The following is a 20043-nucleotide window of genomic DNA, read 5'->3' as shown; positions in this document are numbered from 1 at the left end:
TTTCTGGACATGTGCAGATATGGTCATCTGCTTCTGTTTTTTTGGCATATTCAGGGGTTATCTGTGGCCTTAATGCTTAGATAGGTGTGTATTTTGGGATTTTTTTATGCTGATTGCCTCCAGGTAGATGTGATCAGGAAATGGGCTTCACTTTTCACTCTTCTTCTTGAGAAATTTCAAGATGCCACTGTCGGTCGTTTTGACGTAATTTAAGATTTAATTTTCGGCCTATGTCCTTTTTTGTCTGCTTGTCCTGCTCCACAATCCCCGTTAAGGCCTTTTTTTCTAGTTGTAAACAATTCAGGGCCAGCTGTGGCCATTGGTTTTAATTGGAAACTGTCTCTTTAAATTTAAAGGAGATCTGTGCGCATGTGTAGTAGAACCCTCCGAGGGTGGGGCTAGGGTATCCACTAGCTCAGGCACCCCTATAGTCACCCAAATGGAGGTGCGCAGACAGCAAGGCACCAATGAACAGCTACCAAAAGAAAAGAATGTCCACACCTTTATTTCTGTGGTTCAGCCAGATGGCTGTGGCTGCTCCGATCCTTCCCTGGCTTGGTCTCACCTAAGATGGCGGCTCCTCAAGCAGCTGAGCTTCTTGAATTAGAGAGCAATGGATTTCTTGCTTCTGCCACAAATTCCCCCAGCTGTAAGCCTTCCAACCTTCTAAATATTCCTTTATATGTGGTTCAGAGTTCTGGGACCATCCCCTGAACCTGCTTGGTCAGGTATTCTGTGTTGTTGCTAGCGGAGCTCCTTTACTGAATTTCCACCCAATCCGCCATCTTGTTTGTTCTCTACCCACATAGTTTTTACTGAAGTTTTTATGGTTTAATTTTCCCACATATATATCATTGATCCATTTAAAATTTATTTTATCCTGTTATGTTGCATTGAATAGATCTGACCTCCTCATACCCAGAGGTGCAGGCTCTTGAATAAGAGATAATTCTTAAACAAGTTTTTTCAGCAAGTATTTATTAGTAATAAGTACTCCCTGAAAAAAATACTTGCATTTCTCTTGTTTTAGGATGACCTGGTTTCTAATCCAAGCCCTCACCACTGAATTGCTGTATGAACTTGGGCAACTCATTTACCTGATGGGAGCCTTCTGTTTTCTGATCTATAAGATGGTGATAATAGTTTCTGCCCAGTCGAAGCCACAGTGTTGCTGGCAGAATTAACCAAAACGATGTTTTTGCCCAGGGCTGTGGATGTTGTAAAATGCTAAACACTATATAATGTGATGGGATCCTGGTGTGGCACTGTAGGATCAGCATTAGACTGCTAACCACAAGGTCAGCAATTCAAACCCACTAGCCACTCCTCAGAAACCCTAAACAGGGTTGCTATAAGTCAGGCACCTAACAACAACAACAATGTAAGGTGGTGGATAAAAATAAAGCCATAGCAGCACTTTGTATCTACATACAACAACCCTCTCAAAAACCCAGCATGGGTACTCAATGATACCAGTGTTGCCAAAAGTTCATGGAAAAACTGAGCAACGGAAAAATCATGGAATTTTTCCTTGAAGCCCCTTGATATGTTCTTGAATCTTGTAGGGCTGTAGGATAAGCACTGGACTACTAAATGCAAGGTTGGCGGTTCAAACCCGTTAGCTGCTCCTCAGAAATCCTGCACATGTACAGGATCGATGTGAGTCAGAATCTACACAACAGCAGTTAACAACAACAAGTATACTCCCTGTTAGTGCAGTAGCTCTGTAGGATGCACAGGGGACTGCGAACCACAAGCCTGGGGGCTTGAGCCCATAAGCCACTCCACAGGAGAAAGAGGAGGCTTTCTGCTCCCACAAAGATGTAAAGCCTTAGATAGAGACCTTATACAGGGTCACTGTGAGTCAGAACCCACAAGTGTACTCCAGTGAGTAAAATCTCTAAATTCACAAATTGTTGGACTTGTGTTTTAGTGGGAGGGAGAAGTCGAATCATTAAAATTATTAAATGGATAGTATGTGAGATCGTGATATGGAGAAAAAGAAAGCAGGGGAGGAGGAAGGGTGAGAAGGTAGCATTTGGGTAAAATCTTAAGGCAGGAGAGAGAGTGGGTCATGTGACTGGAAGAGAGTACACCAAGCATTGGAATGAGCGGAAGCAAAGGCCTTGAAGTTGGACAGTAAGCAAAGAGGCCAGCAAGTCAGGAGCATACTGGACAAGGGTGAGAATGGACAGAGGAGATCATTGGGAGACATAAGGAAGACATGACCATCTTTAAGGGCAGGTAGGGACTTGGGCTTTTATTCTGTTCAAGATAGAAACCCACTGGCATGTTTCCAGGAGCGATGTAGTAGACTTCTTTTCCAAGGGAGGAAACAGAGAGCCCCTTAGAAGGTAGACAGGTTGGAGTGCAGGACATTCAGTGGATTGGATTGTGGCCCTTTCCTGCAGGGAAAGCAAATAGACTTTTGGACAGTTTGAACAGGTATGAGAGAGGAGTGAAGGCTGACTTATGTTTTGGTTGAATAAATAGACAGAGTTTCTTGTTACCGCTTTGCACCTGAGGGCACTGAGGCCCAGAGTGGTCAGGACTTCTGTCCACAGTCAGCCATGCTGTACACTTGTGTGGAGACTAGCCAAGGCCCTGCCTGCAGGCAGACTCCTCAGGGGACAGTCCTCCATATGGGCCATGGGAGATGAGAGTGGTGGGCCAGAACCTGTCTGCTGACCCCACACCTGCACTCTCCTTGCAGGCCCAAGACCCGTGAGGTGCGCAGCCCCACTGCCTGGGCAGCCTCGCCCTACGACTGCCCGCTAATGTTGCGGAAGCTCATCCGCAAGGAAGACATCCGGCCTGGCTGCAAGTGTGTTGTAAAGGCACCACTGGTGTCTGACGTGGAGCTGGAGCGTTTTATGTCAGCTCCCCGTGATCCCAGTCAGGTGCTGGTGTTTGGCATTGTCTCAGTCCAGAACCCAACCAGAACCGCCCAACTCCAGTGGCTGCTGGACATCCTCTACAGTCACCGGCAGCAGGGTCGTGCCTCTCCCTGCATGCAGGTGGGTCAAAGTCACGGGGGAGGGGTCCCAGGGAAAGATCCCAAGGGGCTGGGTTTCATTTGGCATCTGGGGATGGGCTTTAGCTCAGCTCCTTTTCTGCTCAGTCTTTGCTCTCACTCAAGCTCCACTCAGAACGGTCTCTCCCTTCTCTCTATCACACCCTCCCCCTTCCATCCCTGGATAAGTCCACACCAAGGATAACTCCATACCAAGAAAAGGTCAGGCCTTTTCTGACCCTGAGACACATCAGGGCACTGTCCTTTCCCCCAAGCACCACAATTGTGAGTATTTGTGTGACTATTTGTAGCAGAGACTCAGTTTCCCATCACCTTCCAGGCACAGACGGCCCCTCTGCCCACAGTGGGCTGGGTCCCAGTGAACCCTGAACCCCGGCTGAATCACACACACCATGCCTGAAGGAACTTCCAGTGAGGAAATGACAAGCTCTGAAGGTTCTGATGAGGTCCACGCTGGGAGGATATCTTTGCGGGAGCTGGGATGGGAGTGTCAGCTGCCTCTCAGAGGGTCCCACAGTCCCCAGGAAGGAGGGATTTGTCAGGAAACTGAGTGTTTCCTTTAGAGGGAGGGACCTGTGCACAGGCTGACGCAGGAGAAACCGCTGCTGAGCTCCTGATCCCTGTGAATGGAGCTCTAAGGGAGTCAAGGGGTCCAAGGCTTGGGCAGGGTGATTATACCCCACCCCACCCTTGTGCCCTAGCACAATTGTCCCTAAGTCCTGGGTATTCATCCTCCAAGTCAAGAGCATTATCAGAAACCAGGTTGGCCACATCCCTAGACTAACTGAGGCCAAGGACAGTTTGTGGACACAGGAGCTTTGTGTCCATGTGGTGACTGGCATTTTCAAGTCCTCCATGCCCTGGGAGCCTCCATTGTGTTTGCCCTACCCCTATATGGCAGGGTCTTCTTCACAGAGGGTCACACTCTGAGATTTCATGTACCACATTGGAGGTGTCTGTGTGGACACTGCTCCAGCCTCTACTCCTTTGAGCAAGGCCTCCCTGAGCCCCAGTGCCCTCCTCAGCCTTCACCTAGCCAGTGATGTGGGACCCTCACTCTTTCAGTTCAAGTTAGATCAAAGTCAGTCATAAGCCTACCACTAATCTCATACATCAAGCCATGTTTGTTTTCTGAGAAACTTCTGGTCTCATACGTGTACTCTAAGCCCATCGGTGTACAAGGCAGACCTAATCCTCTCCACATGGGACTCACGGTGGATTTGACTTTACCTTGGGGTTCTTAGCTGTTGATTCCTAATTATCCCTAAACAACAAGAACTCTTGGGTGTTCTGGTCCTGACTGAGGGTGGGAGTGGGGGGTCCAAGGTCAGTGGTAATATCCCACCATTTGGTCAGAAATGTTCCCTGGCATTCTCTTACCCTGGAAGTCTGAGCACCGGGAGCCATTCTGGGTATCCCATTTTTAATTGAAAGGTTGGTGTGACTCAGCAGGGTGGCTGAAAGAACCTAGACGATTAAAATGGAAAAACTACACATTGGCTGCATGAATCGATCTATAGCATCCAGAATATAGGAGGTGAAAGAGACTAGCTTTAGCCTGGATGGAGGGGTGGGTGCAGTTCCAATCCTGCGTTAGATACTGTGGTCTGCAGACGGTATGCAGAGGGAGGCAGCAGCTTGGGGGACAGGGGCACCCTGTGGAGGAGATACCGACGCCTGGGAATGAGCACATCAGAAGCAGGCCTCCTGAGGGTTTACCCCAGAGCAGAGGGAGCAGCCACACCCTCTGTACCCCAGAAGACGGGGGGCGTTGTCATTTCAGTGACACCCCTCACCAATAGAAGGCCCTCATCGTGAAGGAGGCATGTAGGGGCTGAACAGCCCTTGCAATGGCGAGGGGGAAGCGCACAGGGCTCCTGGGCTCACACGGACACTGGTCTGGTCAAGAATTCTGGAATCCAAGAGAGTCTTCTTGGCACAGGAATCTGCATGACAACAACTAACAGCAGCAACAACCACAACTTCCTGGCATCGGGTAAGCAGCCTTGGGCATTTCTATCTTGGCAGTGCCGGCATGACCCCTACCGCCTACTGCGCTATGATCTGGACAGCCCCCTGCAGAATGACCCACCCCTACTGGTGAAGAAGTACTCCGTGATGCCCGGCATGATCCTGGTGAGCAGGAACCCAGTCACAGATGTGGAAGGGTAGGCTTCAGGACCTGTGCCTTGTCCACACAGAGGACAGAGAAGGGGAGGGCTCATTGAGGGTTTCGCAGCACAGGGAATTGGAGCTGGACCCCAGATCCACCGCCCTACGCAATAAGTTCCCCCCGCATAGGAGGCGCTTAACTCAGAGAATTCGTTTCTTATTATCATGCTTTCAAATAAGCTTCATACTCAAAACAAGAGCAGCTGGCTGGCACAAACAGCTAAACACTTGACTACTACTGCCTGAGGGCTGGGGGCTGGAAAGCCATCCCAAGGTACCTCAGGCTTCTGAAAGGTCACAGGACTTTCTCTCTCAGTAGTTCTACTCTGCACACATGGGATCTCCATGAGTCAGAATTGACTTGGTGCAACCGGGTTGGTTACTGCTAGCTTGTTTGCGTACATGAAAAACAGTATATTTAAAATACAAAAAGAAGAACAGAAAATGTGTTCACCAGAGAAAAGTTGGAAAAGATGATTTAGAAAACAACCATCCTGCTACACAGAGAGGACCCTGGAGTCCCTTTGTTCATGTATAGTCTGAGGTCCTACTTGGGTACAGGTCTTTAACTCATTTGTAACACCTGATGTGTGTTACATGCATAGCAATCAGCTGTTCCCTTTCTCTATCCATGCTTCCTTTGCCGGACATTTAGATGATTATTTCCAGTTTGGTTTTCTGTCTTTTTTTTGCCACCAAATAGCACTATGATGAGTATCCTTGCCAATAATCTTTGGTCAGATCTCTCAGTGTTAGAGACTGATGTGGAAGGTACACAGAGGAGAGCTGGGTGTACACAGAGAAGCTGAGTGGGCTGGACAGCTGTGGTCAGCAGCCTGGGGACTCTAACTGAGACATCCCTCAGGCCCCAGTATGCTGGGGATGGACTATGAGAGAAGTCCAGCAGGGGGCCATGGCTAGGAAGGTGGGTTGTGCTCTGACTTGGGGATCTGGTCAGCAGACAGACTCACCACATCTCATGGGGCCACTTAGGTGAGCAACACTTCTTCACTGGCTGCCAGATGTCCAAATTCTGGCCCAAAGTCTTTGAGGAGGTCCGTGACCCTATCCTCTGAACTCCAAATGTCCCTGCCTTATTATTTCATGCTGATGTGCTGAGGTTCTCCCCTTTGTCTCCATCCTGTTTGTCAACAGATGTTCGCTGGTGGGAAACTCCTCTTTGGAGGCTGTGTTTTGAATGGATATGGCGTCAGTAAGCAGAACCTGCTAAAACAGATCTTCCAGGCTCGGCATGATTGCAAGATGGGTTACTTCCTACCAGACAACTATAAATTTAGGTGAAATGGAAAATACATGGGAATGTGGGATGGGTGCAGGGAGGGATGGGTGTGGGAGTGGCACAGCGGCAGGCCTGGGAGCCAAAGAGGAGTGACGGGGTGGGGGGTGGGGGCGGTCAATTTGAGATGGCAGAGGCTACATTGCACATGGGAAAAGCTGGCAATAAGGGGTTTCTGCAGGTGGGCAGGACCAAATGGGAGCAGGCACCCAGTGGGTGAAAAGACCATGTTATTGGTTTGTCTGGAACACATGCTAGGTCAAAGAGGACATGGGTTATTTGTACAGTACTGCTTTCTGTTGGAGAACTACTGCAGACAGGGTTTGGGCAGGGGTCCTTGATAGCCCTGCCTCCTGCCCTGCCCCTTTCCAGTTCAGCTTCTACTCTGCACACAAGCAGGATCACAGAAACCATGCCTACATACTGAGTGATCCTAGTCCTTGTACATGAAGGTGGGGTGCACTGGATGCTGTCTGTCTACCTCTAAGCCTCAGATCTCAGACTTTTCCAATCAGTGCTCTTAATGTATTGAGCACCTCCTGGGGCCAGCTTAGCTGAGATGGTCAGAAAGCATGTGGCCTCAGTCAGGGAAGGAACGTAGCATTTATGAAGCTACCGAGAGCTTAACCAGGTGCCTATGACAGGATTCTAAAATACCTGGCACCAGGCAGTATGGTGCAAGGAAAATCAGAGTTCATAAGATGTGGAGTCCCTGCTCTTTTCTTTACTAGCTGGGTGACCTTGGGCTGTTCAGTCTGCCTCCCGACTCTTCCATTTCCTCGCCCTTAACTGAAGATAACCTTGCCTAGCTCACAGAGTTGTTGTGAGGATCTTAGGATATTGTATTTGTTAGAGTGCTTTGTGAGCTGGTACCTGAAGGAAGATGAGCTCTGCTTCTCCAGACCTGCAGAATGTGCAGCGCTGGTCCTTGGCCAGCCCTAAACTAGCAGGAACTCTCATAAACACCAGCCTATTCCCAGCTGCCTTCTAGGCCTGAAAGAGTCCCTGCTGGCCTGTACAAACTACTTCTGGATTGAGTGCCCTGAACACAGACAACACCTAGACGTATAGAAACTCCATTTAGGCCAAGCACACCACCTCTTACCTGGCAGGAGCCCCCTACAGTTTTCTCCTATCTGGGTCAGGCCCCCGACCTAGTTTTTTCCTGTCTTTTTTTTTTTTTTTTCTTTATTCTCCTTTTTCCCTTCCCTTGATTTTTTTATCCCTTATTTCTCTGCTTACTTTATTTCTTCTTTTTTTCGGTTTCTCTTTTATCTTCCTTCTACCTAGCTGTGTTTAGTGTGTTCTTTATTTTTTCTTCTCTCCCCTGGTTTTATTTTCTTTTCCCTGTTTCTCTTTTTAGTTAGTATATTCTTTATTCTTGCTGCTGCCTTGCTGTGTTTTTTCCCCCCTGTGTTATTTTATTTCTTTGTAGTTGCTTGTTTGTTTAGCTTTTTTTCCCACCGTGTGTGTGTGTGTGTGTGTGTGTGTGTGTGAGTATTTTCTTCTTGCCCCAGCTGATGGAAGACAGCAGCCATGTTCCCACAGCCTAGTCACAACTGTACCCTCTGTAGCTACAGACACTACCAGCTCTGATTTCACCGAATCACTGATAGACAGCAGCCAACACCAGCACCCTGAACAGAACTGCATGAACAGCAAATCCCTTCTTTAATCACACCCATCAGGAGGCAGGTGGTGAGTGCCTAAGAACATACTAGGTTGTTAATGAGTCTTCCTCCACTCCTGATGTCACATTCTTCTTCATATAATCCAGTTTCTTGGATTATTTGCTCAGTGTACGGATTGAATAAATATGGTAAAATAATATAATCCTAGGGCACACCTTTCTTAATTTTAAACCATTCAGTGCTTCCCTGTTCTTTTCTGTTTCTTGGTCTATGTACAGGTTCCTCATGAGCACAATTAAGTGTTCTGGAATATTCATTCTTCACAATGTTGTCCATAGCTTGTCATGATCCACACAATTAAGTCTTTACACAGTCAAAATAGCACAATAAAATGCCTTTCTAGTATTCTCTGCTTTCAGCCAAGATCCACCTGATGTCAACAATGATATTCCCCATTCCACATCCTAGAGTGAATCCAGCTTGAACCTCTGTCAGCTCCCTGCCAATGTACTGTTGCAGCTATTTTTGAGTCACCTTTAGCAAAATTTTACTTGCATATGATATCATCCTATGATTTCTGCATTCCATTGGGTCACCTGTCTTTGGAATGGGCACAAATATGGATCTCTTCTAATCAGTAGGCCAAGTACTTGCCTTCCAAATTTTTTGGCAGAGATGAGTGAGTGCCTCCAGTGCTGCAGTTTATTGGAATATTTCAATTTGCCTTCCATCAATTCCCGACTCTTGCTCTTTGCCAATGCCTTCAGTGCACATTGGACTTTTTTTCAGTACCTGTGGTCTCCTGAAACGGCTGAATATCAACCATTTCTTTTGGTACCATGACCCAGATTATTCCTTACATCTTCTTTTGATGCTTTCTGCATCATTCAATATTTTACCCATAGAATCCTACAGTATTGTTAAGTTGAGGCTTGAGCACTTTCTTCAGTTCTTTCAGCTTGAGAAATGCTAAGCATGTTCTTTCCTTTTGGTTTTCTAATTCCAGGTCTTTGCACATTTCTTTATAATGCTTGACCTTGTCTTCTCATGCTGCCCTTTGAAATTTTTTGTTCAGCTCTTTTACTTCCCCAAATCTTCCATTTGCTTTAATATCTCTACACTGTGAGTGAGTTTCAGCATCTCTTCTGATGTCCATTTTGGTCTTTTTCCTCTTTCTTGTCTTAATGAGTTTTTGCTTTCCTCCTGTATGATATTCCTGATGTCATCCCACAACTCTTCTGGTCTTTGGTCATTAGTGTCTAATGCAACAAATCTGTTATTGAAATGTTCCCTAAATTCAGGTGAGATTGTTCAAGATCAAATTTTAACTCTCATGGACTTGTTTTAATTTTCTTCATCTTCAGCCACAGTTTGCATATGAGCAATTGATGGCCTGTTCCACAGTCTGTCTCTGGCATGGTTTTGGCTGATGATATAGAGTGTTTCCACGGTCTCTTCCTACAGATGTAGTCAATTTGATTTCTCTATGTGCCATCTAATGAGGTGCATGTGCATAATCATCTTTAATGTTGTTAAAAAAAAGGTATTTGCCATGAACAAATCATTAGTCTTGAAAAATTCTATCATGCAGTCCACAGTGTTGTTCCTGTCACCAAGCCCATATTTTCCAACTACTGGTCCTTCCTCTTTGTTTCCAACCTTCACATTCCAATCACCAGTAATGATCAATACATCTTGAGTGTATGTTTGATTAATTTCAGACTGAAGAAGTTGGTAGAAGTCTTCAGTTTCATCATCAGTAGCTTTAGTGGTTGGTGTGTAAATTTAAATACTAGTGATATTAACTGGTCTTCCTCATAGGGGTGTAGGTATTATCCTACCAGAGACAGCATTATGCTTCAAGATAGAGCTTGAGATGTTCTTTTTGATGATGAATGCAATGCCATGCCTCATCAATTTGTCATTCTCTGCATAATAAATCATATGACTATTAGATTCAAAATGGCCAATATCAGTCCATTTCAGTTCACAAATGTCTTTATGCTTTGCATTTCATTTTTTGACAGCTTCCAATTTTCCTTGATTCATACTTTGTACATTCCATGTTTTGATTATTAATGGATGTGTACAGTGGTTTCACCTCATCAACAGCAAATGAAGGTCCTGAAACCTTTATTTCATATGTGTCATCCTGGTCAATTCTACTTTGAGGAGGCAGCTTTCCCCCAGTTTTGAGGACCTTCCAACCTGAGAAGCTCGTCTTCCAGTACTATATCTGACAATATTCTGGTGCTCTTCATCATGTTTCCATAGTCAATGTTCTGGTACTGTCTGACAGTGCTCCACTGCGATTCATGTTTTCAGTGCCTAATCATTCTAAAGTAATCTGCCTCTCTTTCCTAGTCTGTCATTGTCTGGAGGTGCAGATGAAACCTGTCCACCACGGGTGTACCCTGCTGGTATTTAAAATACCGGTGGCTTAACTTCTGGCTTCACAACAACATGCACGTCACTGCAGTACGTCAAACTGACAGACGAGTGGTGAACAGTAATAGTAGAGATCTTGAGTATCATATTTGATGGACATAAGAACTAGGAAAAAAACCTCAACAGACACAAAAAGTGAGACACAATCAACCAACTTGACCTCTATTGCAGCGATACCAAGTTCAACGATTTCTCTGATGGTGTATTTGCAGAAGTTGACCATCTTTTGCTTCCTTTGCTTCCATCCATCCAAATGTTGCTAGTCTACAAAGGTTCTCATTCTCACAATTCCAAGAATTTAGAAATCCAGGTGAAACCTAGTTTGACATCTGTGATTCCGTTTTAATTTGCCATAAGCTTTGCTTTGATCTGGATTGCCACAGCAGGGACAGTTTTGACTGTGTTGCCTTTGAGAAAGAATCCACTCTTTCAGATCACTTCAATTCAGGCCATTTTGCTTGGTGCCCATGTTATTGTTGTTGTTGTGTGTCATTGAGTCGGTTCCAACCTTAGTGACTTGTACAGGGTTTCCAAGGAATGACTGGTGTGTTTGAACCTCTGATGTTACAGTTAGCAGTCTAGTGCTTATCCTACAGTGCCACACCATTGCTCTTGGGTCCATAACGTGAGTGTTTTCATGGATTCGTTTTCTCCAGCTTCTTTTTCTTCTTTCTCCATTTAAGAATAGACAACTCTCCAACTTCAGCCTCTCACTACCATTCTGTTGCTTGTTTATTCTGACTTTGCAATGACTCTCAGTTTGAAGTTGGCAGTGTAGGATTTGCATTTAATTCCTGTCATGATTCGAAAGTATTCTAAGATTTAGATTTATAAACTGAAAAAAATATATTTTTTTGCTCAATATAGTAGAGGTAACTGGTTCTAGTAAAGAGATCAAATGTTAGGAATACAAGAAGCAACGATCTTTTAAATATGCTCGAAAGCATATGCTTAGTGACTCAGAGAGTGATCAAAGACAATGGTGCTAATAAGACAAAACTAGACTATGAAATAAGCGGACCTAACATAGATGATCTGAGAACATTTTCCCATTCAACAGTTGAGCAAGAGCAATCATGTATTGGTTTTACTTGTATCAGTGTATTAGCATTTTGTATCAACATACCTCTTATATTGTGTATCAGTTTTGCTTGTATTGGTGTATCAGTTTTCTATCAGTGTGTCCCTTGTATGGTGAATCAGTATTTTGTATCAGTGTATCATCTGTATCCTGTATCAGTTTTAACTAAGAGCCAGAGTGAGAAGACTGATAATTATGTCAATGCAGATTGAACCGAGATTCCTATTGATAGTTACTCCATACCATTTATTCCATGTTTCCAATTGAAAGCTTGTGATTTATGGAGTCTTCAGTATGTTCAATGATTCAAAAGCCATGGGGAAATAATTATCAAATTAATAGAAACAAACACAGTTCAAAGATTTATTTTCTGATTACCAGGGTACTACCAAAACGTGGTGGGGCGCTGTGGGCTAATGTGTCAGACTTCAATGTCGTTTGAACTGCAAAGTTGGTGTTTCAAGCTCACGACCTGCTCCTATACAGGTTTGCTATGGGTTGGAATCAACTTGATGGCACTTAACAACAACAACAACCAAAACCTGGAGTCCTGGTGTGGTACTGTAGGATAAACACTGGACTGCTAACCACAGGTTGGCAGTTCAAACACACCAACTGCTCCTTGAAAACTGTATACAGGGTTGTTATGAGTCGGAACTGACTTAACAGCATTTAACAACAACCAAAACTTGATCACCCATGACTTCTTTACGATGACATGCCTTCATTATAAACATATGATCAAAGCGAAAAATGTTTGACTAGTAAACGAGAGTTCCAACTCATACAACCCTTCATAGGGTTTCCAAGGAGCAGCTGGCCGGTTTGAACTGCTGACCTTGTGGTTCACAGTCCAGGGCTGATCCTGCAGTACCACACCGGAGTAAGGGTGAAGGTAACTGAAATTCACTTCTGGAAATGTCATGAGACATGCGTGGTTTAAAGATGTGAAATATGCTAGAACTTTCTACATAATTTCATCATTTCTATGCATTTTATGCATTTGTATCTCATTTATGTGGACACACTGTTTGTGAAAAAATAAGGTAACTCCAGACTCTGGAAGGTGTGTGCTCTATGTGCCTGGAAGAATTCAACCTTGACCCTGGGTTTGCTTCCACAAAACTGTCCTCCCTGCTCTACACCCAGGCAGCTCACCCTAGCCCCTCCTTGTTGGGTCTCAGCAAGACTTTGGTTCAGCTTCAGGTTGGCTTGCTGTAGGTCAAGTTATTTTGTTAGGGGAGCCACAGACAAGTGAGGTAGGGGGCCAGGCCCAGTGCTGAGATAAGACTGGGTTCAGGGAAAAGGAAGCAGAAAATGCCTTCCAGGATGGAAACAGTGCTGAGCTCTCCGTGTGTTAGGGGATCATTGTGAACCAGCTCATGAGAAGTCTGGAGAAGACTAAGCAGGGGTAAGCAGGCACTAGACAAGCAGGGGAAGAGTCTGTCAATGAGGGCTTTTGTAACTTGACTTTATAGTCAATGAGTGGTGGGAGGGTGTACCGTGGAGTCGGTTCCAACTCATAGCAACCCTGCACAGGGTTTCCAAGGCTGTAAATCTTTACGGGAGCAGAAAGCCTCATCTTCCTCATCTTTATCCTGCGGAACTGCTGACCATGAGGTTAGTAGCCCAACTCATAACCACTACGCTACCAGAGCTCGTTATAGGCAATAGGGAGTCACTGAAAGTTTTTGAGCTTAGAGAGGTTTAATCAGAGTTGGGCTTTATTGGTATGAATAAAAATGGTTCCAAAGTCACCTCTCCCTGGACTGTGGACCAGAGTGGGACTGAGAGGAAGTTATGTTTCTGAAGTTGACCAGGGACTCAGGAAAAGGGGGTTGTACTCAGTGCTATGGGAAGTTGGGTTGCACTCACCAAACCAAAGTGTTTTTTGAAATTGCTGGAGGGACTAACCTGTTGCAAACTCCCACATGATCTTTCACTTATCCTCTGAGCAAGGGTGGTCTTGGCTTCAATCTCTAGGTCATTCTTCGAGGGGAGTTGAGGGCTAGGGAGGGAACAGGAGTTTATCCAGTGTGGTCCCAGTAGACGCTGAAAGTCAGCATCATTGATTGTACCAGCTCTCAAGGGCTCATTCCCAGACTCCATCCACCCATCCATTCCTTCTACTGAGAAACATGTACTAGAGGTACTAAGTTGCTAAATCAGTCCTCACCTCAGGTTACGGAAGGCACAAGGTTTACAATGCACCGTATTGTGTGAGGTGGAAATGATTTCTGCCAGAGTTAGGGAAGACTTCACAGAGGAGGTGACCTGTGAGCTTGGCCTTGGAGGATAGAGGAGAGCCAAAAGGTATTACAGGCAGGCTAATTGTTGTTGTTGTTAAGTGTCCTTGAGTTGGCTACAACTCATAGTGATCTTGTATAGGGTTTCCGAGGAGCGGCTGATGAGCTTGAACTGCCAACCTTGCAGTTCAAACCAGCCTGCAGTCCAACACAATAACCCACAGCACCATACCAGGCAGAGTAATGTGATGGGCAATGACAAGGGATGCTGTGGGGATTGGTGAGCAGGGAAACTGTGAATCAATTTAGTGTAGATGCAGACGGCCCATTAGGAATGGATCGGGAGTTTGGCACCAGGTTCTGGTAAGCTTTGAGCTGGATACCATTCTCAGGACTTAGGGCTTACCCTGGCAGAAGTCGGGAACCCAAAACTGGTTCAAGGCAGGAGAGACAAGGAAAGATCAAGGAGAAAGCGTCCTCAGGCCATAGCCTGGTGAATGGGTGGGAGGGGTGAGGCTGGAAGTCAGAGGCCAGGGAGGAGGCCAGTGTCCTAGAGTGGTCAGTTGACAGATGGCAGGACATGAAGAACTGGCTGGAAGCTCTGGCCTTAGCTTTGTTATTTGTTATTCACTCTTGTGTCCCTGGAGCCTAGCTCAAGAGAATAGGTTCTCAGCAAATTCTTTCAGTATGAATGAATCAATGAATTCATTGATTCTTGAGGCAGGGGATTCTTGAGGTAGAGAAATGTTCTTGAGACAGGAAAACTGTGCTTCTTTTGGGGCCTTTTCCTACCCTACCCTCCCCAGGGACTCAATGCCAACTTTTGTGATCCTGAGGCTCTCCTCCCCATTCCCTTTGGGTAGAACCTCTGCAGGGAGGTCCAGAGGTCCCCTCCTCCTGCCCTCTGCCCCTCCACCCAGCTCCTGCCTTCTGGGAAGATCACTAGAATGGCCTGAGAGCATCTTCTCAGAGAGCCACTTGGTTGGCTTTCATCTGCAAATGCAGTGTTTAAGAGGGTCATTTCAAGTTTCCTGTTAGATGGGGGTGAGGCTTGAAGGGAAGCTACAGTTTGATAAATGCAAATACTGTGTATATACCCAGATTCTGTTTTGGTATTTCTTTATCTTGAATTTTTTTTTTTTTAGAACGAGACTCCAGTCGTCTCTTGTGGACTCTGAAAGTCCTGGCTTTGAGCAAGTCATTTTTATCCTCTGACTTGGTTTTTAAAGGCGATGGAGATTTAAACAGCCCCCGCCACACTGTTTCTTACTGAAAGCCTTGTTGAGCACAACCCCTGCCTAGACAGTTTCTGTCCACGCTCATTCCAGCCCCAGCTCAGCCTCAGTCTCCACCTCACATTTAATTCTTCCTCACAGATGCCACCTCCCCCCAAAAGCTTCCGGGCCCTCCCTCACTAGATGCCATTGAACAAGACCCTCACTTCTTTGGATATTAATACCCTTGTCTGTAATGTGGAAACAGAAGCCCTTGAGTTGCCTGTTTTCCAGGGCCAGGTGATGCTCAAAACCATCTTGCACCCAGATACTGGGTGTGTAGGGCAGTAAGTGGGGTGCAAGGTGATGAGAAGCACACCTACTAACTGGATTCCTGACCTCCTTGCCCCCTGTGGTCAGGGATGGCAATTCAGAAGTAACTGGTTCCTGTTGTTACGTGCCTTCAAGTTAATTCTGACTGGTACTCACTGCTGGCTACTGGATTCCTACTCATCATGACCCTAAATAACAGATTAGAACTGCATTTTAGGGTTTTCAATGGTTGATTTGTCAGAATTAAATTGCCAGGTCTTTCTTCTAAGGTGCCACCAACCTTTTAATCTATGCACACACACACCCCCGCCCCAGGGTTCCTCGCTCTCTCTTGTGGTTGTTGTGTTTGCTATGTGCCATCAAGTCAGTTCTGACTCATAATGACTCTGTGTAGGGTTTCCATGGAGCGACCCATGGGTTTGAACCACCAACCTTGCAGTTAGTAGTCCAGTGCTTATCCTGCAGCACCACACCAGAACGCTCTCTAGAAATGTGGACATGTCAGGGAATGGGTTGGGCAGGGGCTGCTTGCCCTGGCACCTCAAGGTCTGGGACCCCTCTAGCTCTGATCCTGTTCAGCCGCCCACCCCTACTCTGCCTCCCTACAGTGCTTCAACCCCCATACCGAGCCTGGTGGATTCTGACCCCGCAAAGAGAACCATGTTGGATGGTGTCCAGGGAAGCTTCTCCTCCTTGGCCCTGGGGGACAAGACAGAGAAAGAGTCTTCTGTTGACGTGGAGAAGAAGTAAGTGTCCCCACCAGCTTGGTCAGCACTGGGTATCAGGTGACTTCTGAAGCTGATGCCACAGCTCGTGGTATGGCCTTGGGCCTCGGTCACCTCCATAAATCCTGCTCTCTGGCATGGAGGCAGCAGTCTGGGGGTGGAATTAGAGGCCCTTTTTTCAGACAGTACCCAACCCCACAGCCCAGACCCAATGCCTCAACAGGGGAGACTGCACCATTGTGCTTTGCAAGAAATTTACTAGAATTGTTCAACGTGACATGTGTACTACCTCAGTAGGGTGTGTCGTGAAACAAAGCATGGCCCTATGTGTGTTAAATTGCATAGTCCTCATCAAGTTAGAAAAGCAAAACCAGAGCATCTAGACAGGCCACACGTACCACTGGTACCCGGGGCTGGAAAGGAACCCAGGCAATAGCATCTGTGCCAAGAAACGGGACCCAGCCACGTGGGCTGGCCCAAGGCTGGACTCTAGCCTCTGCTCCACTATAGCCCTTGCCTCTGGATCTCTATACTTAGAGTCAAAGAGCCTGAAGTGGACCTGCAGCCTGTCAACAAAGCCAGGAGAGGCAGTAAGAAGACATTCAACTGGCAGAAACAATCCTCCAAGAAGTGATGTTGCTTCCGCCAGCCACTAGGAGCACTGCGCTCCTCCCCATCTCCCCGCCTCCCTAGCCTCCCAATTCTGTGTAATAAACAAGCCTGCTCCAACATCTAGGTGAGGCCGTGGGGAAGGCTGGGCAGGCCTGGCTAGGTTTTGCTCATACAAGGCCCAAGGTCCTCAATCATACTGTTCTAGGCTAAGTTCTGACGGAATGTTGGTTCTCTCAAACTCAGTGCTTCCTCTGAGACCAATTAAGAGAGTCTGAGAATCTTCCCCATCCAAGGCCACTCCAAAGGTCCAAGATGAATGATGGGGCTGCACTGCATCCTGCCACCCTTCACTGGGTGGGGAAGATTTGGGTCCAAGTGGAAAAGGGTTAGAGAGAGAAGAGGGGCCTACATAGGAAGAGTGGAGAGAAATGTGCAGAACAGATAGGAGAAGGGGCAAAGGGAGAGACAGTGAGAAAGGAAGGAATGGGGAGAGAGAGAAGAGGAAGGAAGAAACCAGAGAAGATCAAAAATAAGGGGGAACAAGAGGGCGAGAATGGAGTGGGAAGAGGCAGGTAAGAACACAGAGGCCACCCCAAGGGCCCTTTAGTGGTCCCTGGAAAGCTAGAACCTCATGGTCCCCATGTCTCAGCCCAGCACCAGTGCCCTGCCCTGAACCAACAGGATTGAGGAGGCCTTATAAGCTCCCAGGGCCTCCCTGGTGGCACTCACGGGGCCAGCATAGCACCAGCTCTTGACCAACAGCTTGAGCTGAAGTACCCACGGCTCAGGAGAGTTTGTTTCCCAGGAGCCAAGTGCAGACTCTGAAGGCAGAAGAGCCTGGGCCTGGATGTATGGTTTGTGGGTCAGAACTCAGGGTCTGCACTGAACTGCTGGTGTTTGTTGTCTTTGTAAGATAATCGATTTCAGTTTGAAGTTTTTCTGGTTTGTTTTTTTCCATCCAGTTTTAATTTTACTTTAATATTCTGAATTGTACTCTTCATGTACATTTTTTTAATTATGCCCCCTCCTCTCATAAATAGATTCCAAATGGCCTGTTGTGTTCTTCTGCCTGCATCATTTGAGATCTGTTGTTGTTGTTAAGTGTCGTTTGAGTCGGTTCTGACTCATCGCGACCCTGTATAGGGTTTCTGAGGAGCAGTTGATGGCCTTGTCGTTTGCAGTCCAGTGCTAATCCTACAGCGCCACACCACAAGTCCATTTGGTATTTAAGGGCCCTGATATTTGTGATGGGTTCTGGGTAGTTGCTCCTTCCACACCTCCCCTCTAGGGCAAAAGTATGTGCAGGAGAGGAAGGCAAGGACACATGTGCCACGTCCCCTTTGTATTCAGATGCCTGAAACCCCTTATAGCAGGACTTTGGCAAAGGTTGGGCTAGCCTGAGCCTGCAATGAGACTCTGACTCGGTTCTTTGGGTCTGCAAGCACATCAATCCATACGGGCTGGAAGCACAGATCTTTCTCAAAAGGGTGTTGTGACACACTCCCCCAGAAATGGAGCAAAACAGCTGTGTATGAACAGGGGTGCCTGCCCAGGTGGAACAGTGAATGTCAAGCCATCAGTTGTCATCAGGCTGATTCTGATGCATGGTGACCCCAGGTGTGTCAGAGTAGAACTGTGCTCCATCTGGGTGGATTTGAACCTTCAGCCTTTCAGTTAATGATCTGCACCATCCAGGGATTCTGATGAGTGTCCAGTAGTACATAACCCAACGGTTCTCCAGGGAAGAGGATAAAAGAGGAGAGAAAAATGGAGACACCAGGAGAAGCTCACCCTTCACCCTTTAGCAATGCCCCAAGGGTATTTAAAAGCCAATCTTAACTCTTCCATCTTCTTCCTTCAATTAAGGATGCTTTGAAATTTTCTAAGGCAAACAGTTGTAGCCTAATTAAAATGATGCTCCAGAGATGGCAAACAAATGATGCATTGACGGTTGTTCTCCATCCCAGGCGGTTGTTCTCCATCCCAGGCGGCACTCTTTCCTACCAAACCTGGTGATGCTTCTCAGAATCGATCTCAGCTCAAGTCCACACAGCTGCTACCAACTACCATCTAGCCTTCCATTCTGTAGCTCTTTCTTCTACCTGAGCTTCATTTTTCAGGGAGTTTGGCTAAATGGGTTTAAGGTTCAGCTTCAGGAGGCTAAGTAAAGAACAACTACAGAGAAACTGTAAACTGAGAAAGTCCTGAAGCTCACACAGGGCTGAGAGGCATTTGAGTTCCAATCAGTAAGAATGCAAAGACCTTAGTGAACAACTGGGCCTCTCAGTAGAGGCCCCAGAAAAGTCCTAACACAGGAGCAAGGCTAAAGTAGTCCTATAGGAAAAGATCATCTAGATCATGCCTTGCTGTTGTTGTTAAGCGCCATCCATTTAGTCAGTTCCGACGCATAGCGGATCCTGTAAAGGGTTTTCAAGGAGTGCCTGGTGGGCTTGAACCATGAACTTTGTGGCTAGCAGTCCAGTGTATATCCTACAGTGCCACACCAGTGTGAGATGGAATGAGCCGGAACACAAACACCCCTGTGTAAGGCTTTATTGGAGGTCGGCCGGAAAGAGAGAGGAACTGCCGGGGGAAGGATTTTTATACTGGTCCAAGAGGAGGGAGGGGTTGAGATTAGTGGAGGTAGGTTATAGGTTGACTAGGGATGACATGCTGGTAGGGAGAGAGGAAGTGCCGGTAGGAAGAGAAGTTCCGGTAGGGAGAGCGAAAACGTGGTAAGCAGCCATTTTATTATGTATGTGGCTGAGGGATTCTATCATTCCAGCCTTTTGTTGTTATGGGTACAGGGGCGGGGGTCATTTCTTCTGGAGCTGCTTCCTGCTGGAAGTGGGTGAAGAGGAGGGAACTATGTATCTGGCGTGTTCTGGCTGGCTGGCTGGTTGCTTGGCAGTGGTTGGTATCCGGCCTTGAGGAATTCGCCCTGTCTGGTTTGTGAAGGCCCTCAGGCGTTCCTGAAGGAAACTTAGAAAACAGTGAAACAGGGAGGGGAGGGGCCAAATAACAGTATCAGGAGGATTATAGTTAATGACCCTAGGAAGGGGAGGAGCCAAGGCCACCAGGAGGACATTAGGGTCCAACCATAGTTTGCTGTTTCTGATTGCCTAGTGCGAATTCTTTTACCTTGCTGAGGACTATGTCAGACCCATTGATAAAATAACAACATTCCTCACCTAGGGTCTGGCACATTCCTTTCTTAGCTGTGAGGAGGTCTAAACCTTGTCGGTTTTGG

General features: G+C 46.6%; 1 protein-coding gene across 1 annotated transcript in view; it reads left to right on the top strand.

Annotated features, from left to right (window-relative positions):
* The window catches only part of LOC102813064 (chromosome unknown open reading frame, human C3orf20), a 148315-nt gene extending 131500 nt beyond the window's left edge, over positions 1–16815 (top strand). The window contains exons 11-15 of the mRNA XM_006868687.1: positions 2714–3017; positions 5063–5170; positions 6362–6504; positions 16065–16202; positions 16719–16815. Of these exons, the coding sequence (XP_006868749.1) occupies positions 2714–3017; positions 5063–5170; positions 6362–6504; positions 16065–16202; positions 16719–16815 (790 nt within the window). The remainder of the gene's footprint in view (positions 1–2713; positions 3018–5062; positions 5171–6361; positions 6505–16064; positions 16203–16718) is intronic.
* The last annotated feature ends 3228 nt before the right edge of the window (positions 16816–20043 follow it).

The sequence above is a fragment of the Chrysochloris asiatica genome, unplaced genomic scaffold (genome assembly GCF_000296735.1).
Source record: "Chrysochloris asiatica unplaced genomic scaffold, ChrAsi1.0 scaffold00121, whole genome shotgun sequence".
Taxonomy (NCBI): Eukaryota; Metazoa; Chordata; class Mammalia; order Afrosoricida; family Chrysochloridae; genus Chrysochloris; species Chrysochloris asiatica.
Note: the sequence above shows the minus strand (reverse complement) of the source record. Positions and strands in the feature narration are given on the sequence as shown.